This window comes from Mesitornis unicolor, unplaced genomic scaffold (assembly GCF_000695765.1).
Source record: "Mesitornis unicolor isolate BGI_N332 unplaced genomic scaffold, ASM69576v1 scaffold13668, whole genome shotgun sequence".
NCBI classification, from domain to species: domain Eukaryota; kingdom Metazoa; phylum Chordata; class Aves; order Mesitornithiformes; family Mesitornithidae; genus Mesitornis; species Mesitornis unicolor.
This window is the reverse complement of record NW_010199849.1, coordinates 579-24,323: the sequence shown is the minus strand read 5'-3', so window position 1 is coordinate 24,323 and position 23,745 is coordinate 579. Positions and strand designations below refer to the sequence as shown.

Sequence of the window (23,745 nt, the reverse complement as noted above, 5' to 3'; positions counted from 1 at the left end):
TGCTATTAAAGGAAAATTACCTTGATAAAGCAGTTTAAAAAAATATATATATATAAAAATTGTGTGCTAGCTTGTATCCTACCTTAAAAAAAATCATTCTATAAAGGGGGTGTGCGATGAACCCATTTGTTTATCTGAGGTGACAAAGGAAGGAAAAAGCCATCTGAGCCAGAGGTCTGTATGCAATGACGATGATCTCAGCTACGCTGTACAGAACTTTATAGATGGGAACAGTACCTCATGCTAGCAGCCAAAACAGTTCTTAAGGCATTAAGAAGGTTTTTCAAGATATGCATAAAGAAAGATTATTGTGAGTTAGACTGCTGGGATTTAAATTTATAGCCATATTGAAGGGAAAGTATCCTCAGCGTGAAGTAATTCTAATTAACGTCAGGTCAGTCTGTCTTCAGAATTTAAAGTAATAACAATAGATGCTAAGTGGATGCATTGCAATGGGGAAAAATCCTGAGAAGCTGAGCATCTGTGGAGGTGTGACTGTAGCTACAGTCAATAATGATTTTTAAAAATTGCTGATTGTAAGTTTATCTTTGTAAAATTTCAAGTTGTTTGCATTCTTCTGACAGAGTCAGTAATGGACGATGCTGGGTACATAGTTCATAAGTTCAACTTCTATCTTGTTTTCTTATTCTGGACTGGATTTTGAAAATATTACATCAAGAGTTAAAAATGTTGAGTCTTACTTTTTAACAAATATCGCTGGATGTCAAGCAAACATATCAAATTTAATTGACTTGTAAAACATATGAAGTGTTTTGGAACCACTCCATGGAAACAGCATTTAGAAAGTCTTACCTGTCGATACTGTTTCTGTTCAAGTTGGATCTGTGTGTTACTGGCAGAGAACTGGGCAATTTGAGCTCTTGCTGGTCTTGGGCTGATTTTATTTGAAGCCAGATGTTGACTCTTGGGAATTAAATGTTACCTTCTGCATTTAAATGCCAACGTATTTTCCTCATTTGCTGTTGTTTTGTATGTGCCAAACCCAGTGTACAGATGTTTGTAAAGCAACTTTTTCTGAATCACTGATCCTCAGTGACAATTGGTGTCATTAAACTTTTTGTGTCATAGATGTAAATTGGCATAAAGCCTTGGAAAGCTGGAAGTGGCAAAACAGTTTCCTCACTCCTAGGCAATTCAGCAACTACAATATGGGAAAATTTGTAGAGAGGAAGAGAATATTAAAGGCTTCTTTTAACTTCTTTCAGTATCCAGTATTACTTCCTCACTAAATAACTTTAATCCACAAATCAAGTGCATGGAGTTGCACTAATCATTACTTTAACAGATGATGGTGTGGAAAAGTAATTAGCTTTAAATAACAAATTATTGCGCTGCGTCAGACAGTTGTGCTTTATCCTTCATATGCTGTAAATGTAAGTCATCTTGATATCATCATGAATTCATGAAACTGTTAGCTCAGGTTTCCATGTTCTCTCAGATTCTTGAAATATTATTAATTCGCTTATAGTGCTAGTCAGTTCATGTGCAGACATTGGAGATTAAAAGTCCTATAAAAGCTGATGAACTGCTGCACAGGAATAAAATCTTTTCCATTTGTAGGAATTCAGTGCAAGTATCACATCACTTTGATTTCATCCATTGGCTTGAGGTGGCTGCAAACAGGATTTGTGCAATGGGATGGTGCAGCACAGACACAGTATGGCTATAATGGATCTCCTCTCCTCAGAGCTGAACACCAGCTCAGAGCTGATAGCACTTTTTAAAGCTCTCTGAATATGTGTGCCCTGGCAGCTGGGTTACTGATGCTTTATCAATGTGGTACAGTGCCACGCGAGCAGCAGCCTTGGCTCGTGGTCACAGCTTTGTGCACAGCACTGCCTTTGCCCGGTGTAACTTGGGTGAGACGAGAGATGAGAGAGAGTGGTCCTAACCTGAAACATGTGGATGGCACTTTTCTGTTGCTGAAAGCTGAATATTCCTATTTTGTATGAAAGTTGTCCTAAAAAATTGCCTAGAAAGCTTGTGATCCCAAGAGGTTTTATATTGTCTTTTGCCAGATAGACAATCTTTCATTATAATGTGGTTGCAATGCATTTAACTTGAACTTAAAAACAAACAACTCCTCCCTGAAAGCAACCTTGCCAATAAACTCTCTTGGTGGTCCTAACCCTTGCTGAAGGGATATGGCCCAGCGTGGGTGCTTCTCCCAGAAGCTTTGGAGCTCCCTCTGGCATGGCAGCTTTAACCTTTAGTTGTGCTGCCGTTACAGAAAAGCCTCTCCCATGCCCTTGTATTGAACATCAGAGCCATAGGGACAGTGTTAGTCCTCAGGAAGCTTTCTATCTCATCTGCTGAAAGGACTGGGAAATCTTCTGAGGCAGAATGCGTTTTAGGTACCTGCAGCTCGGGCTAGTTGGATTGGTGGCCTTGCAGAGCACTACTGTCTTGGAAACAGGTACATTTGTCTTCAGATTTTTATAAGGACTCACCTATCTGATGCGATAAGAATTTCTGGCTTCCATTTTGGTTTGCAAACACTGTGAAGATCTGTGCCGATACTGTGCTATAGTCATATAGACCCCATCTTCTTTCCACCCCTCTTCCTTTTCATTGCAAGGTTTATAGGCTGGCAAAGCCATGCCAGAAGTCAAACTTTGACCCCGTATTTCTACCTGTATGGTGAAGGGGAACAATTCTTCACCTCTCACCCCTGCATGGCCCTTGTCCTATGTGAAAACTGATGTCTTGCAGGGATTGGGGAACAGTTGGCAGGTAATGAAGAGTGTTTGTTGACTGAGGGAAGCAGCAAGTTCAAAGCTGCACCTCTCCCTTGATTATGAAAGATGTGTTCTGGCCCTTGTAGGAATGCAGCTAGTGCTAAGGAAAGAAGCTCTTATCTCATAGGTGTCATTGGAAAGCACATTATTCTGGAGTTCATGTCTGCATTACGTCAGGTTTCATCTCTGGTCTTAAAATGTTTGAGTTTTAGCTCTGTAAGAGAGAAGATCTCCCCTCGCACGAGTCAGGTATTGAGGTTATGAGTTGGTGGTTTTAAATGCAACCTGGAACCTGGCGGAGGTAGAGAGGGTCCTTCCACAGGTCCTTGCCTCCTGTTCTGCCTCCAAAATCCCATTTGGGATGTGTGGGATGAGCTGCTTGGTTCGTCAAGAGGCTTCTCTCTGGAAGAGAACCTCATTTGGAGGTTAATAGGTTGTATCTGATGAGGAAAATGAGGGGAAGAAGATGAGGGGATATGCCACTGGGACTTACTGAGATCTATGGGTTGCATGTGGGTGCTCCCTAGTGTTGTGTTTTGTTTTTAATGATGCATTTCACATGCATTTGAGATTGCAGATACAGCATAGAAAGGTGTAATTGGAAAGCCCAAATGAAAACAAATTAGATCTCAGCAAGAAGTCATCATTTTAAAAGTGCTGGAGAGACCAAATATTATGCATAGAGTCCTGCTTCTATGGAGTACTTCATAAAAGACCTGTTTTGTGCTGTTTTACCTTCATGTATGTAAATAACAAAATAAATTAGATTAAACCAGCTACATAGTTAAAAATCTACATTACAGTCCTTTTTACAGAATGATGTCAGTGTTTATGAGTAGAACAGCCAATGCGCACAAATAGCTTATGACAACTCAGCACTAAGTTATTTCTCCTCTTGGCCTGGCTCTATTGAAACACCAAGAGAGGCTAAGTTTATTTTTCATGTGTCTTCTCGGGGCTTTCTGACCTTGCTTAAGGAATCTGTTTTTTCTGAGGTGTATTGGTGCAGGAAGGAAAAAAACCCTGAAAAAAATACCTGCCTAGTGATTTTGGTCTCTGTGCAGGATATCAGTATATCCTTTTGATTCCAAGGTTGGAAGTGCAGCTGGATTATTGAAACACAGATGAGGTGGTAACCACACACCTCAGACAGAGTTCAGGCTGCGAAGCCACCTCTAGACTGAATGTGGACTATGTAAACCATGCTTTTAAATACGCATCAGTAGTTACCAAAACTGTGCTTGTGTTTGTAGCTCTCCAGTGTGCAAACAGCTCTGTATGAAGTAATTACCTCATATGTGAAGATAAAATTTATGCTTTATTGAGCTGTGAATGTATTTTTCCTTTCTCTAGAAAAAAATGGGCAGATCCCTTCTAAGTGAAGATGCAAGGATTGTGCTCATTTTCCTGAGAAATTAACAGGGCACTGAGAACTCAACAGGGGTGAGAGGAAAACTTGTGTTTTAAACACATGCAAACATTGAAAAGCTTGACTCTGCATCAGCAATTTGTAGCCTAGGACTATAAACAAACACTGTCCCGTTTGATGCTATTGGCTAACTCAGCTAATGGAGCACAGTTGTTAAGCTAACAACTAAAATTCAGAGAATACTTAAAGAACCTTGCCCTTCCTAAGCATTGCGTCTATATGGGCCTGTATAATTTGGTGGTGCTCCAAATCCTCTCAGCCATCAAGAGCCTGGTGTTAGAACCACTTGGATCCCTACCTCATAGATGATGACTTAGCAAGTTATTTTATTTTTGCAGCTACATCCAGACTTTTCTGGCTTTAAGGATAGAGACACTTAGTTCCTTTTGTATGTACTCCTCCGAAAGGTTTGTATCACCACAGTGTGTTTTGTACAGCTCTTAGCAGCAGCCTCCAGTACAGACTGTACACCTATTACTAGCTATTAGAAGGCAAACTTGAACTAGAAATCTGCATAAGAAATTTCAAGATTGAACCATCTTGATACTTTGATAATTCAGTTATATTTTGATCTTTAAACAGAAAGCACTGAAACCACTTCCCTGCTCTTTTTTTCAGTTACTTCTGTTCTCCATCGTCTCCTCCCATATCCAACTCCTGTTTCCTCAGCCTGACCAGGTGCTGTGTGTAAATGACCATTGGTTTCTCAGCTCATAGATGAATATTAAAAAAGAAAGAAAATGAGCAGTGGACTCTTTAGTTATTTACACACAAATAATAAAACCTGGGTTTTGTTTTTTTAATGTATTGATGCAGTGGTATGTAAAGTTCTGCCTTTTCAGTATTTTCTTCTACTGTGTTTCAGATGTCTCCCGCAGTAACTAACTGTCATGAGCCTTTGTGGGAGAGATTAAGAGACTCCTCCACCCTTCATTAGAATTTGCCGCCTTAGCCCAAATGCTCCAAAACACATTTAAATTGCAGAGTTGGAGCTTTTCACAAGTCAGTCCCTTTTCTCTGTCTTCATCTTTGGTTCCAAAGTAAAATATGTTCAGGAATGTAAATTCCTTTACGATTGGCTGCTGTCTGTAGTTTCCAAGTAGGAAGCGTAGCCAGAGTCCATTGCAGGAGATGGAATTCCAGCTGAGATTTAACTTGCGCCTGTTTCGGGTGCTGCGCGTGGGGTGGTGGAGGCTGCTCCAGGGTGCTGTGGCCCACAGCGCTCCTCCTCTGGCCAGTCAGCATCAGAAAGAGCCATCTCCTTCCTAGCTGGGTGTGGAGCTGGACCATGGCTCTGCCCTTCCAGTTGTGTTTCCAGTGGTGTATATGTAAGAGCTGGAGAAGGAAAATACCGTGATTATCTCTGCAGCTTACAAAACGCATAAAATGCTGAGATTGCTGGAGAAATAGTTCCTGTAGAGACAGATACAAGCTGTCAGCTAATGAAATGCTAATCTTTTCACAACATCCTTATGATTATTTCATACTTCGTAGGAGACAGATGTTACTTGTTGAATGCTCCCCGTAGGAAACACTGCCATACTTGATCCCACTGCGCCTCATACAGGACTTGAGTCAGCAAAGGACTTCAGCGCGTGTGTAAGTTCCATCAGTGCTGCTGAAATAAGTGCTTGCTTTAATATGCACATGTTCATAGTTATTCTACATATTCAAGCGCCTTGTGCTTTAATTTTTAGTAAAGGAGCAGACAGAGCCTGTAAGCTTCCATGGGCGCTGGTTCAAACCTTAGCTTTAGGTGAAAATATCCACTTCTGTCATAGTTTACAATAATTCACCTTATTTGAAGGTGAATTCACTAACAGTGCTTGCAAGTATACAATAGTATCATTAATTTTGATGAACATATACAGGCATGACTTGCTCCTTTGAATTAGGAGCAATGAGTTGAAACAAAACATAGGAGTCCTGCATGTGATCTGAGTGGTGTAGACTTTTGACACGGAGGAATTAGGGAATTAAATGCTTAATGTCATGGGATTTCTCTTGGTATATCGTGGCCGAATGCTCCAGTGTGGTTTCCCATGGTACAGGTTAATGTGACCAGATAGCTTGAGCTGGAGGTCAAGTCTGAAGTGGAAATGAGCAAGATGAGTCCCCCAGCACCTCCTGTGTGAAACCACAGTAACAGTGTCAAACAAGGTGCTTCATTTAGAAGTTTAAACCACCATTTTCCTAATTTCCTCCTCCAGTCATTAATTTCTTAGGGAATTTAAAAACCTTGTTTCCAAACAGCTCTGGTTCTGATGCATACTGCTTAGCAAAAGAGAAATTTCCTGCTGTGCTTCCTGCTAGCGGCTGCTAAGTTCCCCTGAAACACTCCAAACATCATTATCAGCCCATTCAAATTAATATTTGTGAGGGATAAAAGGAAGTTTGTTTTGTTGCTGTTGACTGAAGTATCCCATTGAATTTCCTTGGCAATAACTGCTCTGGCACTGGGTGCTTCCTGGAGAATTTAAACCTCCTTGGGGTTAATGGATCAAGGCAGAACCGTGGGCCATCAGCTCTTCCAGCCTGTCATTAATCCAGGAAATTCCCTGGGCCGCTGTCATTATTGCTGAAATTCTTGCACAAGCACTGATTGCAGAACTTCATAAAGAAAAGCCAAAGGAAATGAGAGAGCTCTTCAGAACATCATAAAATAAATAAACAATGTAATTTATTATTATAAACCTGACAAAGACTAGCAAGGAGTACAGTAGGGTACCCAAATAAGGAAAGCTGGAGCCCTACGCCAAATTTTCTCTTCATTTTAAGCATCCCTGTGCAGTAATTAGAAACTCAATGAAACTCTGAGGTTTCCTTCCTCTGCTGTTCACAATGGTTTACTCAAGGGTCCTCAACCTGGACAGAGCTGGAGGGCACAAACTCACCAGGAACAGGTCAGGCTCCCAGGGCGTACTGCAGACTGCTGACTGATGCTTTTGTGTTATCTTATTTTCTTACCCTTTCAAGGTGTGCAAGTCTGTTTGGCCAGGGCTGCTGCTTCTGTTAACAGACTATATTGAGTTACTTTGAAAGTTGTGTTGAGAAATGTGGCAGTGAAAACGAACTGACACCAGCAGCTGGGGCTGAGTCAGTGAGTCAATTTTCTCAGTTTGTTTCGGTAACGTTCTGAATAGAAATGAGCATTCAATTCACAGTGAATAACTTCTCTGATTAATTTTACTGTTTTTCTATTTCGCATGAATTGGTCATGAAGAGAACGAAAATCTTGGCCTTTTTTTCCCCCCAAAATGATTCAAGAGTTTTTCTGTGAATGATTTCTGGATGGGCTCTCCTAGAGTGCAGCTAAGGGTGCGTATTTTTAGCCTGTGCTGCATGCGGTTGTACTGATCAAAGCAGATCGAGCACTGGTCATCTGCTTGGGATTTTTTTTCAGTTACCAAAGTTGCAAAACTCAAATACCTAAAAGCTCACAACTGCAGCCCGGAAGAGAAGTGAACTTTGGGGTTGGCTTCGTATGACTATCCATAACCAGTTCCCTTGCACGTGTTAGCTCTGCCAGCGCGTGTGCGGTGTCCAGACCTGTCATCTGTGCCCCAGTGAAGGAGGCAGGGTTCAGATACAAATGTACAATCCTCCTTTGTGACTTTAGACAGAAGTACAATTTCTGCTGTGATTGGTATGAGATCAGATTGTGTCTTTATATGGGTTGCGTGATTAAGGTGTGTCTCGCGTTGTTAAGCAATTGAACTCCAAAATGTCACAATAGCTTGGCTTTTCCTTGGTAAACGTTCCCAGTCCAAAACAAAGACCTTTTTCACTGCTACACCCTTAAAATTTAAAACTGCAACATGTCCTGATGGATGGCTGTCCCTAGTGTTGCAGTGTGTGAGTTTGAATAGTTACATGGTGAAACTAAGGATTTTTTTCTGTAGATAAACACACAGAAGTAGTGGGAGCACATAAGCTGAATTAAGGCCTTACATACACATCCATTTGCCTCTTTATGTTCATTTGTTTTTTTAAGAAGTAGTATTATTTCTGTGATTTAATTCTAATTACAACCTCAACTCAATTTGTAACTGGCTAAGAACATACTGAAAGCACTTGTGTTACTAAATGCTTGAGTTGCAGCAGATCCAGTCATCCTGCCTAAATTTCCCAAGTGCTCTGACAGACAATTCCTGACTACATCCCCTGATAAATAAACTCTTAATTTTAACTTCACAATTAAACAGGGCTGGTGGAAATGTTGGCTTTGAAGAAAGGAGCCTACCTAGCCACACAAAGGAGCACACAAAGAGCATGCTCTCCCCCAAGATAAAATTCTTTAGACAGGAATTACCAGGGTAATCGGAACCAGGCTTTCCAAAGCCTCAGTTCTTTTGAAAGTTAATAGACAGCATAAATACACTCAGTGCAATATCTGGGGAAGGAAAGTTGAGGAGGAAAATAAAGCCAAGGCTGTGCTGAAGGGCAGGAAACAGTATGCCTACGCTGAGTTATTATTGTAGCTGATAGAAGGATGATTGTGTATGGACTGTTTCCCTTTAAACGCAGTGACAGAAGGATAGATCCAAATGAGCCAGATTTTTAAAAGACTGGAAGAGAAATTGCTTAGGTTTTTAGTTGGTGAAAAAGTTTAGAGAATTTATTTAGTAGTTGTTGTTTGTGTCCCCCCCACCTTCAACCTGGAGCTAATAAAGGGTGCTGTCATGGAAACGTTAAAGACCAAACATAGTCTAAATTATCTGACCTCTGGCACAGGTAATACAAGTTTTGACTTACAAGGCTTATTCAGAACTGAAGCCAGAGGGAATATAAGGTTGCTATTCATTCACACTTTGAACAAAATCTGCCAAACAATCCTGGCTGAGGTTATGTTGATGTATGTCTCTATTGAACAGAGCATAGTAAAATGAGAACATTCAGTTTGTTTTATCCAGTTTTTCATTGTGCCTTTGGGCAGACACAACTCTCTGTATTTTGCCAAGCAAGCCAGCATAAGGAATTTATGAAAAAAGAATAATGTAGGAAACAGAGTGGTGTTTTCAGGTTGAAATGGAAAGCAGATGCCTCCCAAGGAGTGAAGGCAATATAACAGGAACTTGTCCCGGTTGAGTGGTGGGATGGATTTCTAAAGAGACGCAGGTGACTTCAGAAGTAGGAGAGCATAGAAGAATGCCTGCTATATGAAGTTTAAAATGAAGGCAGGTTGCAGCGAGTGTGATGGACCTCACTTACATTACAGTGGTGATGGCATGGCAAATTGAGTCCAATGGTAATAGAAGAGGATGATGGAAAAGAGGAGATTAGGTACTGGATTGAAGCCATGAGATGTGTGTTGAATTCTCAGCTCAGCCTATATTTCTCCTGCAATCTGCTTTTTTGTAATTTCCAAGGAGAGGAGCCTAAAAGTCTAACGAGTGCCCATGGGTTAAAGCCCCTTCCCCAGCAATGAGCTAACTGAGGATTTGATCATGGAAACACTCGAGCACTGCTCTCATTTCAGTAAGATTTAGAGTCAAATATGCTCCTGAACACTGAGGTGCTTTGAGGAGCCTGCAGTAACCCGCACAGAATAAACCATGTGCTAATTTATCTGGGAACAGGTCCTGAGGAAAGCTTAACCAGTCCTCATGACGTAAGTGATAGCTCAGTTTCAAGTGAAAGCAGCTGGCTTTGGGGCTGTGTTGTCACTCTCCCCTCCCCTATCTTTGCCAAGATAAATGTTCTTCTCCTCTTTACCTTTACTCATTAAAATGTCTTCCTAGCCATCTCAGATAAATCAATTTAAGAACATGTTACACTACACAACCAAGTGGTGGAATTCAATGAGGGAATTTAATATAACCTGTCAGACTGTTGATAAGATAAGAAATGACAACCTATTAAGAGGTAAAGCCGCAGTACTTTTTTTTCTATTTAGTAAAGCTTTAAAAGATGAAGAGACCGAAGTAGAAAGGCCCATTGGAAATAGGCATTTTTCAGTATTTTAAAAACTCCATCAAGTTAATTGTTGTTTGTGAAGTTCTTAATTTTCCATCATATATAGTTTTATGTTCTCAGGCAGGTATTTTTGATAAGGAAATACAATACTTTTTTCCTCTACTGTCAACAAACAATTCTTGTGAAATGTATGTGCTGGGTACATTGCAGGTCTAGATATCCCTTCCTTTAAAAGGAAAGGTAGACATATATAAAACTATAAGCATATTTTCAAGGTGCTTTTTGTTTTGGTTTTTTTTTTATAAGGGAGTGGGAAACAAGTCATGAGCACTGGCTGGTCAGGAAAGGCAGCACTCTGATTTGGTCCCTTCCTTGAGCATGTGTGCTCATGGAAAGCTGGTGGAACCTGCTTCTGTTCTGCTATAGTCCCATTTCTGTTCTTTCTCCACTCATTTCTGGTGGGTGAGGACAGTTGCAGCAGGTGAAAGCAACCTATCCCACCAGATCAGCTTTTATACCAAATTACATCTTTCTTTTGAGGTGTGAAAAGGTGCCAGTGTACTCCAGTTCCTCGGGAGTCAGCCACCATGCTTTGCTCCTTGGGAAGTCACAACCCACCACGAGTGTTGCTGGGAAGACTCATTAACTGCTCTGGGAGGCCAGTTTGTTAACCTAATGTGTTGCAGGCTGCTGCTATCTCCATGCAGGTAGTGCTGGGCTGCAAGGCCGGGCTGCCAGGCTCTGGGGGGTGGCTCGTTTTTTGCTGCCTCAGGACTTGGGCAATTTGTGCAGTTGCTTTTTTTCAAAATTATGTTGGAGGTTGAGAGTCACGGCTGTCAGCTTCCCATGCGGATGAGCAATGAGATCCTCAAAATGAAGATGTGTTTTAATGGAATACCTCATTTCTAGAAGGGTCCACCTCAAAATTCATCTTAGTGCACAAACTCATGTCCTAGCAAGATTGTGGTTTTTGTTGGTTTTTAGTTCCTCCCCCACCCCAAAGAAAAAGCACTATAGTTTTTGGGATGAGAAATTATTTTCCTGAGGTACAGGAACTGAACAGCATGCTTCATCACAAGAAGAGCTCAGCTCAGTTAGGGAGATATGAAGATTGCCTCTTTCGCATGGGAGTGCCGATCCAGCAGTTAACGGCTGAAATTAAAGCCAGCAATGAAGAGATGGAGCTGCCCCTGAAAAGCCAATCCTCCCGGTGATTCATGCTTCATCTGGAACATGGTGCACTGACTTTCCCTGGCTCATTGGTAATCTTTTTTGGGAATAATAGCAGTTTTGAACTATAGCTAAATCTTGGATCAAAGTTGTATCCAAGCCCCTGAGCTCTGTCTGCCTACATGGGTCTCTCTGTAGATAAAATTACTACCTAAGACTATTTATTGTGCCATGGCTCCTATAATAATTTTAGTAGAACGGAAAATAATTGTTTTTTGAAAACAAGCCATTGGAAAATAATTTTAACTGAAAGAAATCTTAAAGCTAGTGGCCAAGATGTAACCCATCACTTGCCACTGGTGGGTGGAAGGCTTGGGCATGTGGGTAGCTGATGCGTCGGTGCTCGCTGCTCGCTCAGGTGAGGAAGTGCTGGAGTCTGCAGGTTTGTCTGGCCGGGTTCTGTTTAGACAAATGAAACACTTAGGACAGGAGAATGGTGGATGAAACCTTCCTAATGGCTCAGTCAGGGAGTCAGGGCCTGTGCTCAGGAGTGGATGTCTGCACAATAGGAGTTAGTCACTCGATGCAGATGTTCTGCAGAGCTGCAAAGCTCAAGTGAGAATGGCAGTAAGCAATGAAATCTGAGGTGTTAAACCGCTTAAGTGTTCTGAGTGAAATTCACGTGAAACTGAAATCAGTGAAACTTTAGTGTTAAAAAAAGCTCTGTCAAGAAGCTGAAATATCCTGTCCATTCTTGACCAGCCCTAGAGCAGGCTGACATTTTATCACTCACAAAACATAATTTGTGAACACTGCAGGGGGAAAAAGGGGAGGAGGGTTTTTAAAATCCCTTTTGTCTCTGTCACTGTTCTAACAAAGTTATGGTTCACTGTGTTAAGTGGAGGGAAATAATTTAGTGGCCTTTAACTGTGTGTTTTCCTCAGTGAAATGTTTGAGCTTCAGGTAAACCTTTTCAAATATGCACCCACCCGCCATGCCAGATTTTTCTAGCTGAGAGGTGAAAATCCTGGGTAGCAGCGTGTAAAAGGTGCGGGGACATTACGTGCTGAGGGAAACCTTGGTGTGCCCCAGAGTCAGCGGCAGGCCATCCCACCACTGGGCAGGCCTGGACCAGGCGCTGGGACAATGTGGCGTTGTCAGGCACAGTCAAGGATGAGTTAAAGTTCTCTGGAGGGAAACTGTTTCTCTAAATATTTGAATTCAATTCTAAATATCTCTAAAAGGCAATACGCAAACTGTTGAGATTAGGTCAAAATGTACTTTAGTTCGTATCTTCAGAGTGATGTAGAGTGATAATTGTAGGAGATAAGTTACTAAATTAAAGACCAGTGAAGAGACATGATGCTGTTTTATAGTACAGGCTGAAATAAATTACTTTTTTTTTTCCTAGTGAAAAAATTCATAAATAGCAAATTATCTGTTAACAGGTATCTTGTTAAATGACTCCATGAAGTATCAAAGATGCACACAGTATAACAAATATTCAGGATTATAAATGACTTTGTTTTCTATGAGCAGATGCAAATCTACTTCTAAATTGGTTAATATCATGAAAGCCCCAAATAAACAAAGCTCTGTTTGAATGTTTAAGTATTTCAAAGTCTGTTATACATACAGGTTAGATTCTCCATCCAGCATAGAAGCTATGTGATCTTCAGTCGTGTGCATGTATCTACTTGTATATATTTGTTCTTGCTAATGTATAATAATCAAAATACCATAAATCCATGCTAATGACTGAGTCCTATTATGAATTATTCAGTTTTTCTAACTCCTGAATGAGATAAAATGCAATCGTTTGTTTATTTTATTATGACTGCATTCTAGATTTAATTATTCATAAAATCGTAACAAAAGGCAATATATTTTGTAAATAGGACAGCTTAATAGTATGGCACTTCAGTACAGCAGTCTGATTTTGAGTATTCCATGAGGAATGAGTAATTAATTTTATTTGAATTATAAATCATGTAGATTACTGCAGTGTAGATAGGTAAATTCTGCTGTATTCTTGTAGGTTAAACCTAGCAATACTGTAGCAACAAATGAGTTTCAGCACTTGGTGAAATGAATGGAGTTTCCACCAAGGAACTGAATTAGAACTATGTTGAAAAACTCTTTTCCAGCAGTATTTTGTGATTATCTGGTACCAGGTGTATTTCCTGCCTAGTTTAATTGCACGTATTGCCCCTCTCATGTCATATACAAACTCTTAAATGTAGAAGAGCTTTCAGGATTCAAATACATTTTTAACATTGTTAATATACTGCATGAAACGAATGCATTGTGTAGAGTAAAGGGCAGTTGCAGTTGCTTATGGTAGTATGTGCCCTTGTGTGTGAGTGTGAACATGGCAATGGGGGAGGATAGATATGGCTTCGGTTGTTGAAACCCTGCTGCAGCTGGGCTGCACAGGGTGAGGGTGAAGTGGCTTCAAGTCTGGTTGTCTCTCCTTGAAGCCTTAAAAAAAACAAAGTAAAATTTACAGAAGTGTGAAGCATTCCCTCATTTCCCCTTGCCGCTTTTTTTCTTCATCATATAAATAAGGGCTTAGGGAAGAGGTGAAGCTCTTTGTCTGAGCGTGTGGCAGCAGCCCCTGTGCAGCCCCCTCACCTCTGCCAGCGGCTCAGTCTGGGCCCCAGGCTCACCCTCAGGAGCAGGGCAGTCCTGCCTGTCCCAGTACCATGGCTTCATCGTATCCACGGCTGTCCCCAGACTGTGCTTCCTCTGGCTGCTGGAGTGCTCAGCGCTGCTCAGCCAGCCCCAGCTCAGGTCTGTGAAGGCACTGCAATGGAGTGTGGGAAGTGAACCCTGTCAGGGGTCGAAGAACACAGGAGCAAATGGAATTTGGTAATTTTTGTCCCCTGAGATCTTGGTCAGTCATGGGACATGTATTCCTTCTTTCTCCTCTCTTTTTTGTTCCTGTTACATAAAGTTTCTTAAAGTTGTGTTCTCATGAGCAGACATTTCATGATGGCAAGCACAATATTTTATGTGTATTTAATTTTTCTGGATGCTTTTTGCAAAGCAAGTCATGCTGGTGATGAAAACTGTCCAGTTTCCAAAATGTAGTATCTCCTAAATTAACTGTAACACATATAAAGGAATAGTCTTCTGCTGAGGTTTGTATTATTTGTTTAAGTGCAAACGTTCTTTAACATTGAAGATAATGCTGCACTTCACTTAAACGTCTTACCCTTAATATCTGATGACTACGTAGCTCAACAAGGCACTATATACAGGTTTTCTACTATTGTATGAAACATAGAATAATGGTTGTAAATACACGATGGCAGAAGTGTGCTGGTAACGCGGGCTGTTTCTGTTTCTTCTGAGCTGTGCAGCACGGACACCCAGATGTTTTGAATTGGAGCCATTTCTAAAAATGTCTCACTTAACTTTAAGTGTTGCACTTTTGCAATGAAAAATTATTTGACTTGATACCCTATACCAAATGCAAACAAATAAAGGATTCTGCTCACTTTTTCAACAAATCTGCCCTGTTGGAGAAGCTGCTTAACACTGCTGTTAACAGGCAGGAGGAGGAGGGGGTTCTCTGCTGAGGTGGAATGGCTGCAGTCCCTCCTCTCAACCTGAATGCAGTTCCCTGACACATCAAAATTGTGCAAGGCCACTCCGGCAGAGATGGCTTCCAAATGTTTAGTTTTGTTGCCAAGTCTTGACAGGAGAGCGCAGCACCTTCAGCAGTGGCATTCTGCAGCAATGGCATTTTTCCTAAAATCCTGGTAGAGAAGGAGGTTCCCTCCTCCTGCTGTAAGCAGAACTGATTCAGGAGGGATTTATCTAAAATATGGCTGAGGGTTCTTGAGAATACGTTGTTGTGCAACATGGATCCTGGGTGTTGGTTAGGTCAGTACACAGATATGGACCTACCTGGGGTCCATTGCGCCCACACATCTTCTGCAACTCAATTTTGTTGTGGTTTTGTCTTGTTTCCTCTTGATGGTAACATCAAACTATGCCAGAGACTTGCCTGGAAGCATGAATAAAATGCACAAAATGTTCCTTATCTCCATATAAATGGCTTTAAAAGGCACTGGAGCACTTCTGATGAGCCAGTGGAGAGAGCAGGCGCTGCTCCAACTCATCAGCACAGAGCCATTGACTCTTTGCAGAGAAAGCAGAGCCCTGTGGTCTGATATACCATCTTTATTATGTGTGTTGACATATATATCAATACTGTGAAATCACTGCCCCCAAGCATTTGTACCACACCTCGTGTTTCTCTAAAAGACATCTCTTAAGCGTTTTCTTACCTGCTCTCTATGTAACTGCTCCCCGAGCAGACAGCTCCTGCTGTGGCCCCGCTAGATGGGTAGGGGGAGACCATGGGCTTTGTGCGACAGAGCCCATCCACTGCGTGAGAAATGCAGGAGAAATCTTCCTCCTGACAGCGCACAGAGCTTGCCAGCTGCCTTATGTTAGTGTTTGCTGGTGTTTGCACCCCAGTGGCATGGCAGATGTCCCATCATGAAGTAAACTTCTAAGCAGGCTCCAAAAAATACTGTTTCTGCCTTGTCTGACATGACCTGAGTGTGTTCTATACAGCAGGTATGTAGGATATTGAAAATCCACTAGTTTAAGTTGAATTTCACTGTAACTTCGAAATTTACATCTTAAGTGGAAATCTACAAGGAAGAAGGTAAAAACTAGTGCAGCATTCTACACGTCCATCTCTTACTACATCTCAGTGTCAGCATTTTATGTGAGTTCATTAGCAGAGTCAGAGTTACGTCTCTCAAACACTTTTCATTATGGTTTTAAATCAGCTGATCCCTCAAATTTAGCCATAGGACAGTCTAGGCATAGTTACTCTTGGCAATTCTGAGGAAATTTCTCAATCTCTCTTGTGGAAACAATTTCTTAATGCTACATGTGTCAAGCCTGCTAAAAGCACCCTTGCTAAATACTAAGAACTTTAAGGGGCTGTGACAAGGAATGTGTTTCAGTTTGTTGTTAGTCATCAGTGAAACTTCGTATTTACAGTTTAGCGTAAGAGAACTACTGAGGCTTGCGTGTGCCGAGCTTGTGCGTGCTCTGTGTGTTGAATTTAATTTGTTGTGAACTTTGCTTGGACACCTTCATGCTTGCCCTGCTAGTGGTAGTAAAGGCACTGTTACAACAGCTTAATTATTCTGGGTGTATGTTTTATACAGGTTCCACAAAGGAATTGATTGAAAGCTGCTGTGGAGCTGGACAACAGTGGGCTATAGACAATGGGGAGTGCACGGAAATCCCTGTAAGTGGAATGGATGGTGATATTTGCAGGTACGTAAGGCAAAACTGAGCATTTTAGGTTAACACAGAGAGCGGCCTTTTTACCTGAAATGAAGTGAAATGATTGTACAATTTGTGGGATGTCCAGGAGACTGGGAACTGTTTGATTCGTTGTATAAATTATTGGTAGACTGGCAATATGTCATGGCAAATTAGAAAGAAGGATTTCCCTCTCCCTTTTCCCCAAAATCTAATCCAAACAAAGGCCTTTTAAGGTTTCTTTTCCTCTCTCACGTGAGCAGAGTGCAAATTTTTGTTTCCCAGTTTTATGTGCGTCCGTGGAGTAGCAGATACATAGAAAGGCAGAGCAGCTCAATGTGTTTGTCTTCCGTTTGGCAAGTGCTAAACGCAGTGATTATCCATATCATTAAATGAGGTGTTTATTGTCCAAAATGAATGGCTGCTTGTTCTGATGTCTGTTTTCAGCTGGAGGGGGAGAGCGTGCTCCTTGATAGTGCTGCTTGTGTCAGTAGCATCTGGTCTGAGTGGGGGTGCCAGATCCAAACTGCACAGGAAGAGAAGGCTGCGTGTGGAGCAGCGTGGATTGCGCTGGCTGCAGTTCATCCCATCTCTCCTCCCCCAGTCTGAAACAGGCCTTAGAGAGGGATGAAGGCAAAGTTATCTGCAACTCAGTGGTGCAGCATAAGCCAGATGGATTTCTTCGAGTGACTCCAAAAGTTTCAGCATTAAAAAAGATTGGCAGAATGGGTTTTATCAAAGTTAGTATCATTGGACCTTTCTGAAGTTAGTGGGAGATTAAACTGCCCCCCACTGGGGTCTGGCATGACATAACCGACACATACCAACTGTCTGTGAAGTAAAGACAGATTAAAAAATTCCAGCCTTGGCCTAAGTAGGTGCAAATCCAATACATTAATGAGTTGCACCTGCACATCTGAGGCTGACTTTAGATGAAAAAAACAGATCTTAAATGTTTCAGTCCCTGTGAATCTGCTGGGATTTAAAAGAGTAAGAGATTTGGAGTTCAGTTGTTTACTTTCAAAATTTCAGTTGTGTCCCAGTTTTAAAGATTTAAAACCACCTGTAAATATTCTGTGTAAAGAAATAAATTAATGTAAAAAAAAAAAGTATTCAAATCCATGGCCTCAGAACCTTGAAAGCATGGAGAGAAATTTACTGTTCCCACTGGGGGAATGCGCCAGTGTGCAGAGCTGGTTGCCGTGCACATAGCCAGGCCTCAGGCGAGCCATTCTGTGTGTCAGAACGCAGGCTCCCAGGATTCTGCTCTAACTCGACTCAGTATCTAAAGATTTTTAAAAATTGTCAAAATTAGCTACCATTCTGCCAGTTTAGTTGTCTATAAATGCATGAGTTTTACAGGTGGTCAACACTGCACGAAGGTATTGATTTTTTTCAGCTGAGGCAAATGAGTGAAGCCTCCCCTGTGCCTGCTGAGGCTGTGGGTCATTGATACAGAGGTTGCATATCAAGGTGACTGTTGTTTCCAAATGCCATTTTGGGGTTTTCAAGTGGCAAAAACTTAAATGTTAAAGCTACTTGTATTATGATGTCTCTGAATATTCATGTACCAACTTAGCCTATCTCTGTGTAGTGACCAACAGCATGGGAACTGGGACTACGTGAAAGAGATCCTGTGTAGTAACTAGGTGAATGAACTTAAATAAAGCAAGTTACAGGCAGTCCTTAGATAGTCAACTAATAGCCAAATGTAAAAATATTCCCAGAATTTGTGCCACAGGCTGTATCAGAAATAGGATGTAATCTGACCTCATCTAGTCTAATCTAGCCTCATCTGACCCAGTATAGTAGTTTTTATCTCATAATTGATATGTATTTTATCATAACAGCAATGTTTATCTGGGTGCCATATACATCAGATGTATAAGTATGAATCCTGCTTTTTGCTGACACTGTGTCCCAATTAGAGACTCAAATTAGTTCAATACATTGACGTCATTTAACATCTTGACTCACCTAAAGCAGAAATGTACTGAATCTTCTTTGAACCAGGAACTCTTTTATCTGTTCTGTGAAGAGTAGGTTTGTGAAGAAGAAACAAGAGAATGTGGTTAACACTGTTCCCAGTTCATTTTCTGGTAATAAAGTAGCTGAAGCTGAGCTGTGCTGATAGTAAAGAAATACTAAAATAAAAAATGGCCAGTGATACTCCAGTGCTCTAGACAATACTGTTTCTACTATGTGTTTGTACATGAAAGGAATTTCTCATGGCTAAATGTTGCATTTCAGAAGAACATGAATCTATAGAGATTTCAGTGTTTTAATACGGTAAACACTTTCCACATATAAAAATGCTTCTAGTAGCATTTTGTCATTTCTGCAAAAGTAGATATTTTAAAATTATTTTCTAAAATGAAAGTTTGGATGTGTTATTTAAGCAAGAATAGTTAAATTACTGGCACTTGGATATATTTGGGTAATAACCATTCATTGCTCAATAAATAGTATTTCTCCAGTTGGCAATTAATACTGGATTAGAAAACTAACATTCATAAAAACAAAGCACATGGAGGTGGTAGTCCCCTTCTTGTAATCAAACTCAAAACCACTGCTTCCTGGTTACATCTTTCTTATGCTATCCAGCATAAAAATATTAATGTGAAGCTGACACAACAGGCCATTGGTATTGGGAAAGTGGCCAGGTGGCTGTCACTGACAGATTTCTGCTGGAATAAGAGACATCCCTTTCCTTTTTCTTTTTTTTTCTTCTTTTCCTTTTGAATTGAAGAATTAGGATGAAAGTTGTGAATTGAAAATACAGTCTGCTCAGAAAAGGTTTTATTTCCTAGGACAACTCTGTTTTATTGCAGTAATAATGTGTCGTCGTTTTAGGGCTGGGCTGGCCACTAAATCCTGGACAGACACTCTCTATTAACCCCTCTCCCCTCCCCAGAAGGGAAGAGAAAAGAGAATCAGGGCGAGAGACTTTTCGGGTTGGAAAATAAAACTAACAGATCTAACAAAACAATAATACTGATACTACAGGATAATAATGTAAATAGGAAAACAATGAAATATATACAGATGTGTACAAATATATATACAAAGCCAATATAAAATCCCCCCCACCCTCCCCCCAGTGACAATGATGGCACCAGAGGCTCTGCGGAGCTGGGCACTGGAAAAGTCCCAGACCAAACTCAGCAGTGGGTAGGATCAGGATACAGGAACACACGGATCAGGATCAGAGGCAGACGAACCAGCAGGGTTCTGTTCAGACTTCGGCCGTTGCAGGATTGAGACATATAGAAGGGTCCGAGCTGGAAGCACTCCAAGATGGAAGAAGGGATGAGACCCTTGTGATCCCTCAGCTTTATACCGAGAATGACGTATGTGGGATGGATTACCTCGTTGGTCAGTTTTGGGTCCGCTTCCACCTGTGTAGATGCAGACAGGACACCCATGGTGAAACAATTGGCCTTGAACATTATCAGTACACACTGTCTGGGATAAAACATGCTGCTAGTTTTCAGCAAGTTCAGCCACTTAAAAGAGACTGAGCTGAAAAGTAAAATCACTAAATAGAAAATGAGTTCTATTTAGCTCAAACAAGGACATAATGGTACCTGACTGACAAAAGTTGCTTGCTTGCGTTGCAGGTGAATTGCTTTGCTATGAGGCACTGGCTGTTCTGTGCACCACTCTCCTGTCCATTCTTACCAGGGTACCCCAGAAGGCAGGGTGCCCTGTGCCAATGCATTAGCAAAGGATAGTTATACATCAAGGTTATTCTTGGAAAAAGAAAAACTTTGCTTAATTCCTTTATGTCACCAAATCTGTCCAGAACAAAAATTTACCCTCACTCATAACATAATGTATTATTTTGACATAATCATCTCTGTCCCATGTGCCAAATCTGCAGGTCCCATGCTCAACAGAACCCCCTCAGGAGAATTTTTGTGGCCTGCAGCTCCCAGTCCTCACCTTTCCCCATCACAGGGGGCTTCCTTACCCCAGGACCAGACGCATGCCCCTCCTGGAGTGCTGCTGGTCTCTATGCTATGTGGGCTGAGGGACAGGGTCACGGAGTAAAGCCAAAGGCACTCTGTGATTTTTGCCTGCCCTTTTGAGTATGAGTGAAAGAAGCACTCATCTCTTTGAAGGGGCAGGGGGAAACCCACTACAGACTTTAAAATAGTGAGGAAGAGTATTTTGTTATTTCAATGAAGGTCTATTAAATTCAATTTAGGAATTTTCAGTTTAGATTTTTAAACTGCTTCGTTTCAACCTTCAGTGAATCTTGTTAAAATGTTTGATTTGAAGATCCAGATATAGGAAATGTACATTGCCAAAGTACTTCATATACAGTGATCAAGTCACCCATAACCTTCTCCTTGATAACCGAAGTTAGAGGAATGCTTAAATTCTTGGTTACCATCTGCAGGGCTATAAATCTGAGTTTAGAGGGAGTTTGTGATCTGACACTGTCCAGTCCTGTCCGGAGCTTCAGTCCTTTGGTTGGTGAAGAAGTGTGTACAGGTGCATCTCCCTTTCCCCACGTTCCAGAGAAAAAAGTTTCTGTTTTCTGTTTCTGAAACTTTCTGAAGATTTCTGAGAAGTAAAACATGGGAGAAAGGGACTGTTGCACAAATATAGATAAGCTGTAAGGGATATTGTTGACCAGACTTTGAGAAACAATGACGTAAACACAAAACTTGTTGAGCATTTATCAGTACATCTTTTTATTAGAAATGAGGAAAAAATATATCCTGCAAAAGTGAGTGGTACCGTGTGTATTATACTAGTATTGACATGTGTCGAAGAGAGACAAAATATCTGGAATTTATTGTGAATCCAGTAGGTCTGGGGTTTTTTCATCCCATCCTGATGTCTTCTCAATGTCAGTGAACGCTTGACCTCCGTGATCCTTTGCAGAATTGCTCAGAAGCAGTGTTGCGTCTCCACCGTGAAGGAGAACAGCTGCCTGGCCGGCATGATTGCTGCGAAGGAAGGAGATGCGTGCGGACCAGAGGAAAGCGATCCCTGTGGAGGATCACCATATAAAGTAAGTTGCTCTGATGCTTCAGTAGGTTTTGTTCTGGATACGAGGTGTCCTCATTTCCTACATTTAGCAGTGGTTCCTTCATACATTGTTATGGAGCACAGAAAACGATAAAGTTGCAAGAATTTAGCAGGGAAATTATGCTGTTTGTGTTCAGGTCTCAATTGCCTGGTGATGCAGCTCCTTTTAAAACTTCTCAGTAATGTTGTTTTGAATGATTTCCATCTCAATTTTTAAGATTTAACTGGCTGTATTACTTTTTGCTTCCTCACTTTGGAAGTAGCTGAAATGGCTGTTTTAGTTTTTGTATCTGTGGTGTAGAAGAATTTAGAAAATGATAGGGCAAAACTTAATCGAAGATACAATGCAAAACCATTTACTGAACAGTTTGCTTGGCTACAGAATTGAATTGCAGCCTCATTTCTTGGTTAAACAAAACGATGGACTAAAGGAACAAGCACTTTAGATGATGATGGAAGCTTTTGTTCATAAATAAAGGCAGACCATTAACGAATGGCTCAAATAACAAATCAGGAGCCACAGTCTCAGCTTGTATAAATGAGATTTACTTTATGAGAATCAGTGGAGCTAAACCAATTTAAACCAGTTTGAAGATTCAGCATCTTGCTTGCTCGCTTGTCTTGTTTCTACCAGACGGTCGCATTTTAGAATTCATTTCACTCTGATAATAATTTATATAGCTATATCTGAGCTTAAGTGCAGCTTCCGTTGTCTCAGCAGAACTGATTAGTTCTGTCTGTTCTTATACATTGGTGATTCCTGCGGATAATTTTTTACTGAAAAAGCAAAATACATGGTCATCTACTGCGAAGTTTAAAGTTTAATTAGCTATACCGATTTGTCATTTTCAGAACTATTACTTACTTGAGTCTGAAGTCTACCATTAGAATAAAAGGAGAATTTGTGCATTTGGGAGAAGACATTAATAATTCTGAAGTGTGACCCAATTAATATTTTCAGGTTTTCACCACGAGTCTTTTGCATGCCAGACAGCACAAGCCATAGCATAGGTTTATCGTAACTGCCATTCCTCAGAAAGCAGTGGAGAGGGAAGACTTCATTCCTGTCTGAACTGAAACAAGTTACAAAATACTTTAATGGATTAGGTCGTTATGCTAGTTCCAATGTGATGTTTTCCTTCGAGAGAAACCATCTGAACTGCTAAAATTGTCAAAGGAACAGCTTTGATCTCCTTTTTAGCTCCTTTAGCTCTTTACTCATTGCGTTTACTGCTTTACAAAAAAGAATAAATATTGAGATAGCTGAGATGTTAAGAAAGGCTTTCTAATTTTATTATAGTTAAGCATTCTTTCAGAAGTGACCTCTTAGAAACTGCTGGCAGTGTATAGCAGTGTTTTCCCTGATCAGCTAAAAGTGCCTGTATCATACCTGTGTCTGGGTGTCATAAATTAAGTAAGTTTGGAATGTAGAAAGATAAGTTTGTTGCCCTGAAGTCTTTGCAAGATGTTTACACTGTCCTGCAAAAGCCATGGATTTTTGCTTCCAGGTAACATAGAATCATTACAGAATCATTAAGGCTGGAAGAGACCTCTAAGATCAAGTCCAACTGTCAGTCTAATGCCACCACGCCCACTAAACCATGTCCTGAGGTGCCACATCCACGCGCTTCTTGAACACCTCCAGGGATGGTGACGCCTTCCTGGGCCGCCCCTTCCAGTGCTTGACCACTCTTTCAGTAAAGAGATTTTTCATAATATCCAATCTAACCTTCCTCTGGCACAACTTGAGGCCATTTCCTCCTGTTCTGTCACTGGTTATGTGGAAGAAGAGACCAGCACCCACCTCTCTACACCCCCCTTTCCAGGTAGTCGTAGAGAGCGATAAGGCTCACCTCAGTCTCCTTTGCTCCAAACTAAACAACCCCAGCTCCCTCAGCCGCTTCTCATAATTCTTGTTCTCCAAGAAACTTCACCAGCCTGGTTGCCCTTCTCTGGACACGCTCCAGTGCCTCAATGCCCTTCTTGGAGGGAAGGGCCCAAAACTGAACAGAGCACTCGAGGTGCCGCCTCACCAGTGCTGAGTACAGGGGCACAATCACTTCCCTGCTCCTGCTGGCCACACTACTTCTGATACAAGTCAGGATGCTGTTGGCCTTCTTGGCCACCTGG

The 23,745-nt window shown here is 41.2% G+C and overlaps 1 protein-coding gene across 1 annotated transcript in view; it reads left to right on the top strand.

Moving 5' to 3' along the window:
- Window positions 1-21,598, top strand: part of LOC104544649 (fibulin-2-like) — a gene marked incomplete at its 3' end in the record, with an annotated part of 44,652 nt that extends 23,054 nt beyond the window's left edge. The window contains exons 2-3 of the mRNA XM_010189571.1: window positions 16,473-16,584; window positions 21,469-21,598. Coding sequence (XP_010187873.1) covers window positions 16,473-16,584; window positions 21,469-21,598 — 242 coding nt within the window. The remainder of the gene's footprint in view (window positions 1-16,472; window positions 16,585-21,468) is intronic.
- Window positions 21,599-23,745: the final 2,147 nt, after the last annotated feature.